The following is an 8830-nucleotide window of genomic DNA, read 5'->3' on the forward strand; positions in this document are numbered from 1 at the left end:
AGTAAAAGTGGTCAGAGCCTCAGTGGTGTTAACAGTTTCAACAGCTGGGCTTTATATCCTGTCGCATAGATTCAGAATCCTGGTGCTGAAGCTCGAACAGTCCGCCTGGCTCGGGAGGGTAACAGTCCTTCAGCCTTAGCTAGCACGGGTAGCGGGTACAGGACCCCTAGCGCTTCTGACCCCGCCCAGGCTTCCCCGTGACCCGCGCCCCGCCCCTGGCTGCGAGCGCCCCTGCTGATTGGCCCCTCGGCGGCGGCGACTCCAGCTAGCGGCCCAGCCGGCACGTCACGTGGCCGCGCAACGTCCAGGGCGCCGAGCGGCGGGTGGGCAGCCGGCATGGACCCTCAGGCGGCCGCAGCCCAGGCGTTGGGGGCTGTGGGGTCGCCTCGGGGCCTCTCGCTGTTGAGCACGCGGGAAGGTCCCCCTAGCCCGGAGGTGAGCGCCGCGCGGGGGCGGGGCAGCTTGCACCTGCAGCCCGGGCGGGAAGTCACAGGCCAGGGGCGGTGTCGGGCGGGGCCGCTGGGGGGCGCCGAGGCCGCGCGGGCCCGGGAGCCGGTGGCGTGGGCAGTGAGGCGCGGGTCTTCGGTTAAGGGAGCTGATGTGGACCAGCGGGAGCGGGAACCCGCTGCCGGGAACCTGAGGAGTGGAGGAACGGGGGTTTAACTCGGGAAGCCCAGTCCATAGTGAGCTCCAGGGGATGCCATATGCATCGTCTCCTTTTCTGTTTAATGAGACCAAAAGGCCCTGTTTGAAGCAGGTTTTCCAGAAACTTGTTTTAACATGTGTCCCAGACAGCCCCCCCCCCCCCACCAAGACAGCTATCACCTGTCCATGTTTGCAGTTAATCCCTTGGTCAACAGTGAGCTCTCGGACAATAGGTTCTCTGCTTTGGGCTGTTTACCCAACGCCCAGCATTGAGCCTGGAACATTACATACGCATATTAACGGAATGGATGGATGGAATGCTTGCTTATGCATCAAAGACGGTGCTTTACCCAGGAATATAGCCATAGATTTATGAAGCAAATTAGTTTGCCAGGGCTTGGTGGCGCATGCTTGTAATCCTAGCACTTGGAAGGCTAAGGCAGGAGGATTGCCGCGAGTTCAAGGCCAGCCTGGGATACATAGTGAGTTCAAGGCCAGCCTGAACTATGTAGCGAAACTCTTGTCTCAGAAACAAAAATCCCGCCCCACCAAAAGGAAGCAAAATTATTTTGGATTGAAGAATGGGATAAGATTAGGTGAGAGGTTCAGTGTTGGCGTGAGCATAGTTATCAGTGGTTGTCACTGACCCACAAAAGGTGGAATTCCTGTTAAGCCCTTGCATTAGTAGATAATGCTAATTGGGGCAAGTGCCAAGTATAATTTAGATGCTGGATAAAAGATGAGTTTAAGTTCAAGAAATGTTACATTCCTGCAGTGTATTAAAGAGTTTCCTTAAATATTACTTCATCATAAGCCCCTTGCAAGGTGAGGAAAACCAGTTTCCAGTTTCTAGGGGAGGTCATACTGAGTTAATGGCCGAGACAGGGCTGAAATCATTCTAACCATTACAGACTGTGAACGTAACGTGTATCATTAGAAAGACCTTGGAGATTATACGGTTTCAGGAACTTTTTATGAATGTACGTGATCCTCTTCAGCCTTTTGAGTACTGTGCCTAGGCATGAATCACCATGTCCAACTTATTTGTCTATTGGTGGTACAAGGATTGAATCTAGTGCCTTGTGCCTGCTAGGCAGGCACTCCACCACTGAGCTACATTCCTAGTTCTTTTTGTTTTATTTTTAAATTTTTATTTATTTATTTTTTTGGGTCTTTTTTGTTTTTATCGGTACCAGGGATCGAACTCACGACTGCCTGCTTGCAAGGCAGGCGCTTATGCCACTGAGCTAAATCCCCAGCCCCTATTTTTAAATTTTTAAGTAGAGTCTCAGTTTGCTCAGGCTTGCCTCAAACTTGGAATCTTGCTACCTTGACCTCCTGAGTAGCTGGGATTATAGGCATGTTCCACCATGACCTCAGGTCTCATGAACTTTCAAGTATGAGGCCAGAAAGTATCTGATTGGTGATGGGAGATTTGAAAAGTTCTTTTTACTGCTTAGCATTCGCAGAGGAACTAAAGCTTTGTACTTCCTGTATATCAGTGAGGAGATAGAACTAGATAAAAGTAATTGTTCTGTGCATAGAATTTTTTGTTTTGTTTTGTTCTTTGAGACAAGCTCTTGCTATATAGTTCAGGCTTGCCTTGAATTTACAGATCCTCCTGCCTCAGCCTCTGTGGTGCTGGAATTACAGGTATGTGGCCACTATGCCCACCATAAAGATAGTGAGTATCTGAAAAGGTAAAAGGTATATACAGGTAGCACCTTCAAACAGCAGCCAACCCTATGGCTGAGGGAACAGAGGGCTGAAGTTGGAGTGATTAAAATATATAAACTAAGCCTGGTGTGGTGGTACAGAGTTATAATCCCACCACTCAGGAGCCTGAGGCAGGAGGATCACTTGAGTTTGAGGCCAGCCTGGGCTATATAAGCAAGTTCAAGGCCAGCCTGAACTACATAACCCTGCCTCCAAAAAAAAAATTTATGTATGTACATATATATATATGATAAATATATACATGCCTAGAGGAAAGTCTTTGCAGCATTGAAGTTTCAGCCTCCAAGGAAAGAGTGTTGCTCCAGCTGGCATTGGGTTCTAAGAGTTTGAGAAGAGGTCCTGAGGCCCAGGCCCTAGAAGAGATGACCTGCTGTTGATGCTGACTCTGCAAATGCTGGCAAAACTGGAAGCTGCCTCCATTGACTGTGATAGGAAGGCACTCCCACTGGCAAGGGTGAAGAGTGTTGCTGGGATGGAAGGAACGAGACCTTTCTTCTAACCTTGCCGAGTGTAAATGGTAAAGCAGACAATGGGGGCTGCAGGATCTCCTCCCTGTGCCATGAAGGGGAGTATGGCAGGGGTTCTCAGCTGCACAGTAGTGGCTTTCTTTGGAGCATATCCCAGATCTCCAGGTTCCTGGTCATTACTTTTTCTACAGGTTGGCCTTGCTACAGCTGACCATTCTGGTCCCGAGAGAGAGACTGAGCCGGCCGTGGATCGACTAGGCAAGTAGATAGCAAGGCTTGGGTGGCTGTTGGGAGAGATGGAGGAAAGACAAGAGGATAGTCCCTATGTCTTGTTTACCTTTCCCTGCTAGCTAGTGTGTGTGTGTGTGTGTGTGTGTGTGTGTGTGTGTGTGTGTGTGAGAGAGAGAGAGAGAGAGAGAGAGAGAGAGAGAGAGAATCTTGCCATATAGTTCAGACTGGCCTTAAACTCACTATGTAGCCCAGGCTGTCCTTGAACTCACAGTGATCCTCCTGCCTCAACCAAGTGTTGAATCTGACCCTTTTTGCCACCGAGTTGCCTTCTCTGCCCAGTATTTCAACAATGCCCTTGTTTGGAAAGGCCTATGGAGCTTCCCTAAGTGACATCCTGGGCCTTCCTTGTGTCTAAAACCACCCCTTCCATAGACAGGAACACTTTGGAACAGTGAAAAAAATACAGGCTTTGGAGTCAGGCAAAATTATTTTAGTTTCAGCCCAAGGTCAGAGTGTCCTTGGCTTTAAGTAAGTTATTTAACTTTTCTTTACCTTAAAATGGGGCTGATAATACCAGTCTCTTAGGGTGGTGAACCCAGGTGGTGAACCTGTGGCATGTGTGCTGCTGCAGGCTCTTTGTATCATTAAAAACTAAAAGGGTCACAGTTCCTGTCCCATGGCTTTCCAAGGATTGAAGAAGGAAGATCTAGAACTGTACTTTCAAGTGTAATAGCCATTAGCCACTGATCCTAGATAAATTTAATTTTAAGCAAATAAAAGGAAAAATGTAGCTCCTTGGTCACACTAGCCATGTTTCATGTACTCCATAGTCAGTCACCTGTGGCTTGCAGTGTTGAACAACGCAGAATGTAGAGCATTTCCATCATTGAAAAGAGGGCCAGTGGCCAGTGCTGGCATAGATCGAACACCTGATAGGTGGCGTCACAGCACCTAGCACTTGTTGAGTATTTTCAGTGTTTTCTCAGAGTTTTCTTTAAACTCATAACAATGCTATATTACAGATAAGGAGACTGAGCAAAGTAAAAATGTTAAATTGTGATAAAAGATACATAAATTTATTACTTCATTTAAAGAACACAGGGCTGGGAGTTTAGCTCAGCAGCGCAAGTGCCTGCCTGGCAAGTGTGAGATTGTGAGTTCGATCCCCGGTACCAAAAAAAATAAAAAGAATACAGTCAGTGGCATTTAGCACAATGACAAGAGTGGTGCAGCCATCACTGATAGTTCCAGATCATATTCATCATCCCAAAAGGAAGTCCTATATATCTATTAAGTAGTCGCTCTCCATTCTTCTCTTTCCTACTTAACTGCTTCCTGTCTCTGATGGTGCACCTATCTGGATAGGCAAATGTGAGTTGACCAAAATAGCATCATACAGTACACAGTCATTTTGTGTCTGGCTTTTTTCAAGTAGGCATATTTTCAAGGACCATTCACGTTGCAGCATGTATGGGCACTGCATTCCTTTTAATGGCTGAATACTTCCATGCATGAATGTGACACACTTTGTTTACCATATACCCATGGATGGACGTTTTGCTTTTGGTGATTGGGAGTACTGCTGGTGTAAACATTCTTTTCAGTTCCTTGTATATGTATATGGAGTAGAATTGCTGGGTCATATGGTAATTCTAGGGTTAACTTATGAGGAATAGGTTAAGTACATTTGAGCTCAGTAACACATCCAATAATTGAAGGCCAGAGCTGAGCCCAGATGATCTGGTTTTAGACTTCTTGCTTGAACTATTACATTATTGCTTATAATTTATTGTTAACAGTGTTAACAGCCACTTTTATGCTGAGTCCTTTCCCAGCACCGACCTGGAAACACCATAGCCTTTCCTCAGAATTTCTTTCCATTATGAGATCTTTTGAAAATGTCCCTGCCTGCTTTCTTGATGTCAGGAAGAGGTACATAGAGACTGCATGTTGTAACTACACAGGCCGTGCTCTTCTGCCTGTGTTTCCTCTGCTTCTTCTGATACCTTCATTCAACTCCGATGTACTCTTTGAGCCCCAACGAAGGAATTGAAGGATCAAATTCAATACAAACTTGTGCAAAAACAGGAAACCACCTGCAAATGTAAATGGGGCTTAGCTGCCTCTGTGAACTACAGTTAATGACCTGGCAATTAATGACCTTGTTTAAGGCAAAACATCTTACTGAGAAAAAAAAAAAGAACCTTCCTCTAGAAACATAAAAGTAAGTGCATAGATAACCAAGAACTCTGTACATTTGTGTTACCACTCTCTTAGTCTGCTACATGTTTTCCAAGCACAGGAGCAGGACTTCTCTGGTTTTTCAGTTTTAAAAACTTCCTGTTGTCAATTTCTTTTAGTCAACGGAGCACAGAGCGTCCCTAGTGACATTCCTAACCACAGTGAGGACACATGTTTTAAAGCAGAAGGCTTTGCAGTGAATGAGGAGTCTGGTGGGGAAAAGAACACCTGGGAGCTGTGGCAAGCAACTCGCTTTCTGCCCAAGGAACAGACTGCTGACGTTTTTAATGAGGACTGGGATATGGAGTTGAAAGCAGATCAGGGGAATCCTTACGGTAGGTGTGGAGTTTCCCCGGTAGGTGTGGAGTTTCCCCGTCCGGAGCCAGACGTTTTCGGACTCTTCTTTCAGATTAACCCTGAAGGCAGTTTGGGAAAGGGTTCACCTGGATGGTTCAACCTCACTGTCACTGTAGGCCTCAAGTTTCTGTGACAACTTTTTTAAATTTAACAACAACAACAGAAAGGAAAACTGCAAACTTTGCAGTTGACTCCATAATGTAGCACTTGGTTTCAACATGGAAAAAATGTTACCCTCTCCAAAAATCTTTGTCCAAATTGAGCAGCTGCAGACAGAAGTGCTGTTTTTCACTTGCTTCCTCTCCCCTGCTAAGAACTTTGTCTTAGAAACACAAAGGGATTCAGAATGACTGTTTGCGATACTGTTTGCGATTCTTCAGGAAAGAAGCACTATGTTTGTGTATGTTAGTCTACATGTTTGTGTTATTAAACAAAATGGGAGTGTCTGTTCCCTAGACATTTTTTTGGTTTTGCAATCTGTTTTCATCTTTCTTCCTTCTGCTAATCTGTCTTTTAAAACTGCCTACAGATGCGGATGACATTCAGGGGAGCATTTGTCAAGAGCTCAAACCTTGGGTGTGCTGTGCCCCACAAGGAGACATGATCTATGACCCCAGCTGGCACCACCCCCCTCCACTGATTCCCCATTATTCCAAGATGGTCTTTGAAACAGGACAGTTTGATGATGCTGAAGACTGAGTAGAACTTTCTGCCTTGTGGTAGGCGGGTCCTGCAGGTTAAAGTCTGTCTTCCCGTCTTTGGAGGTGAGATGTCCTGTTTGAGACATTGTTGTCAGTAATTCCCAAGTCTGGGCTGCACAGGTCCTGCTGTTTCCCCCAGTTCTGTTGTTGTTGTTGTAATGGATTCCTCTCTGGGTTGTGTGAGTACTTGTGTCTGTGTCAGGAGGAATCGTGTTCTTTATAAATAAACGTAGAAAAAAAAATCAACAGTCTTTGTCTTTTTTTCTTGCTTTTATTGAGGTGTTTCTGAGCCAGGTCTTACTCCTCCATTTAAAGTACCTAAATTAAATTTTAAGGATCAGAGTATTTAGATAAACTAGAGATTTACGAAGTCACTCTTCAAAAATATTAATCTCATTCTAGAGGTGAGAAATGTAAGACCTCCAAATCCACGCAGTGAGAGGTAGAATGTGCAAGCTGTTCTCTTCAATGGGCCCACATGTGCGAGAGCATAGCAGCAGGGTTTGGGGGCCACACGTTGGTCCACAGAGTAAGTCATCTTTGCGTGTTTGACCTGCTGAGGAATTGATTAACCTCCTTCTGTTCATCTGAGCTGAATTAGGAAAAGATTTGGCACAAAATCTTAGTAAATAGCAGTTAAGTAAATAGCAGTTAATTGAGCATTTAACCATTTGTTTTTCAAAGGCTTCACAAAGTATGTGAACAAGGTAGAGCCATGAGATGGGAGGCAGCAACTTCGACTATGAGGGGCCTTGGGACCATGGTGGTCCTAGAGAGAGAAAATGTCCCTTCCATTAACTTTGCCACAGGGACAGTTGTAGAGCCTTTCTTTCCTCCTCCTCCTCCCAGAGTCATAGCTGACAAGGCCATGAGTGTGTGAGTGTGTCTGGCATGAAAAGGTAAAGAACCAGAGACTGGTGTGGCTATGTACACCTGCACTCTCAGTAGATTTGCACATGCGAGGCCAGCCTGGGTTACATATTGAGACCCTGTCTCACATATGGTAAAAAGTGAGCCAAGACATTGAGAACTTGTGGGATTTGGCAGAAATTGTCCAGGGTTGTATCCGCTCATGTATAAACTGAAGTTAGGAAGCAGCTGAAACCAAGTGAAGGCAGAGTCATGGTGTGGAAATCATACATGCGCACACCATGTGTCCAATGCAGGGGAGGGAAGAAAAAGGTGTATGTGTATGAGTAGCTGAGCAAAGAGCCACCAGATTTCCCCTGCTGTGATCTGTGGGAGACTTGGATCTAGGGTTCTCCTGATGTTTGCAAGTTAATCCTTGTAATTTTCCCTGCCAGTTACACTGGACCCTCAACTGCTCTGACATGAACAATTTGTGTTATGACCAGAATTTCAGTTTTACAACCAAAGTCTTGAGTTAATGACCTGAGCGCCTGCTGCTTGTGCTTCCAGGTGGTCTTGAGTACTGATTTAACCCATAAAGAATACTGGAAGGAACATTAAACATCCTTTCATATATGGGGTTAATTGTGAAATCTTGGGCAAGTGTCTCTCTAAGGATACCGAAATCTGCCTGAATACAGGAGAGAGACTTTGAAGGCAGTGTAGAGGAGCCTGAGCCTCAAATAGACAACTTGAGTCACAGCCGGCCTTTGGGAATGAATTGAGTTCACAAGTCAAGGGGCCACCCCATTTCAGCAAAGCAAATAGGAGGGTAAGAGTGTCTATTGGAACAAGTAGGTACAAAATAATACTTTCTTAAAGACTGTGGGTTTTGTTTGTTTGTTTTGCGTTGTGCTGGAGATTGAACCTAGAATCCCACATATGCTAGGCAAGTGTGCTGCCAATCACTGAGCCACATCTCCAGTGCTGGAATGACTTTCTGGCTGAAATGCCCGTTGTCAGGAGAGCAGGAAAAGGGGAGATGGAGCTGGTTAGTTCCAATGTCTCCAATGGACAGAGAAAGGTGTGGAGAAGTGCTCTGACAGGGATGAGGTGCGAATGAGGAAAACAACCAGTAGTGAAATAGAAGAATATTAATGAGTGAAAATGTAGGCTGTGAAACTTCTCTGATAATACTGCATATATAAAAAATCACATGTAACAAGGCTTAGCTGGTAATGGACAAAAGGAGCAGCAGTTTGATTAGGTGATAGAAATATAAGCAGTTTTCTTCATACATATTTATACTTTAAGCTATACCCCCAGTCCCTGCTTTTTGTTACACAGATTTTTGTTAGTGTAGATTTTGCAATTAAGTATTCAAAACAGAGAGAAGATGTTTTCTTAAAGCAGAGTATGCTGTGTCTAGCCTTCCCTGCTCTGACAAACATCACAGCCCTCTTCCTCTGTCATAATCGCTGGTTTATGTTCTGTTCCCTTTAGCCTGAGAGCTTTGAGAGCAGGACCATGACTCTCAACACCTCTGTTTCCTACCATAGGCTCAGCATGAAAATGTTCAGTAAATATTGGCATAAATTTAGT

General features: G+C 45.2%; 1 protein-coding gene across 2 annotated transcripts; it reads left to right on the top strand.

Moving 5' to 3' along the window:
• The first annotated feature begins 264 nt into the window (after nucleotides 1-264).
• On the top strand, nucleotides 265-6625 carry Coprs (coordinator of PRMT5 and differentiation stimulator). 2 transcript variants are annotated; one of them, XM_003469628.5, is made up of 4 exons: nucleotides 265-435; nucleotides 3041-3107; nucleotides 5441-5656; nucleotides 6208-6625. In XM_003469628.5, the coding sequence occupies exons 1-4, from the start codon at nucleotides 337-339 to the stop codon at nucleotides 6375-6377; spliced, it is 552 nt and encodes a 183-aa protein (XP_003469676.1). In that variant the 5' UTR covers nucleotides 265-336; the 3' UTR covers nucleotides 6378-6625. The 2 variants fall into 2 exon arrangements, with proteins under 2 accessions (XP_003469676.1, XP_063107054.1); XM_063250984.1 differs by lacking the exon at nucleotides 265-435 and adding an exon at nucleotides 2329-2899.
• Nucleotides 6626-8830: the final 2205 nt, after the last annotated feature.

This window comes from Cavia porcellus, unplaced genomic scaffold, assembly GCF_034190915.1.
Source record: "Cavia porcellus strain 051 isolate PalLab524CR breed Dunkin Hartley unplaced genomic scaffold, mCavPor4.1 scaffold_6, whole genome shotgun sequence".
In the NCBI taxonomy this organism is placed as follows: Eukaryota; Metazoa; Chordata; class Mammalia; order Rodentia; family Caviidae; genus Cavia; species Cavia porcellus.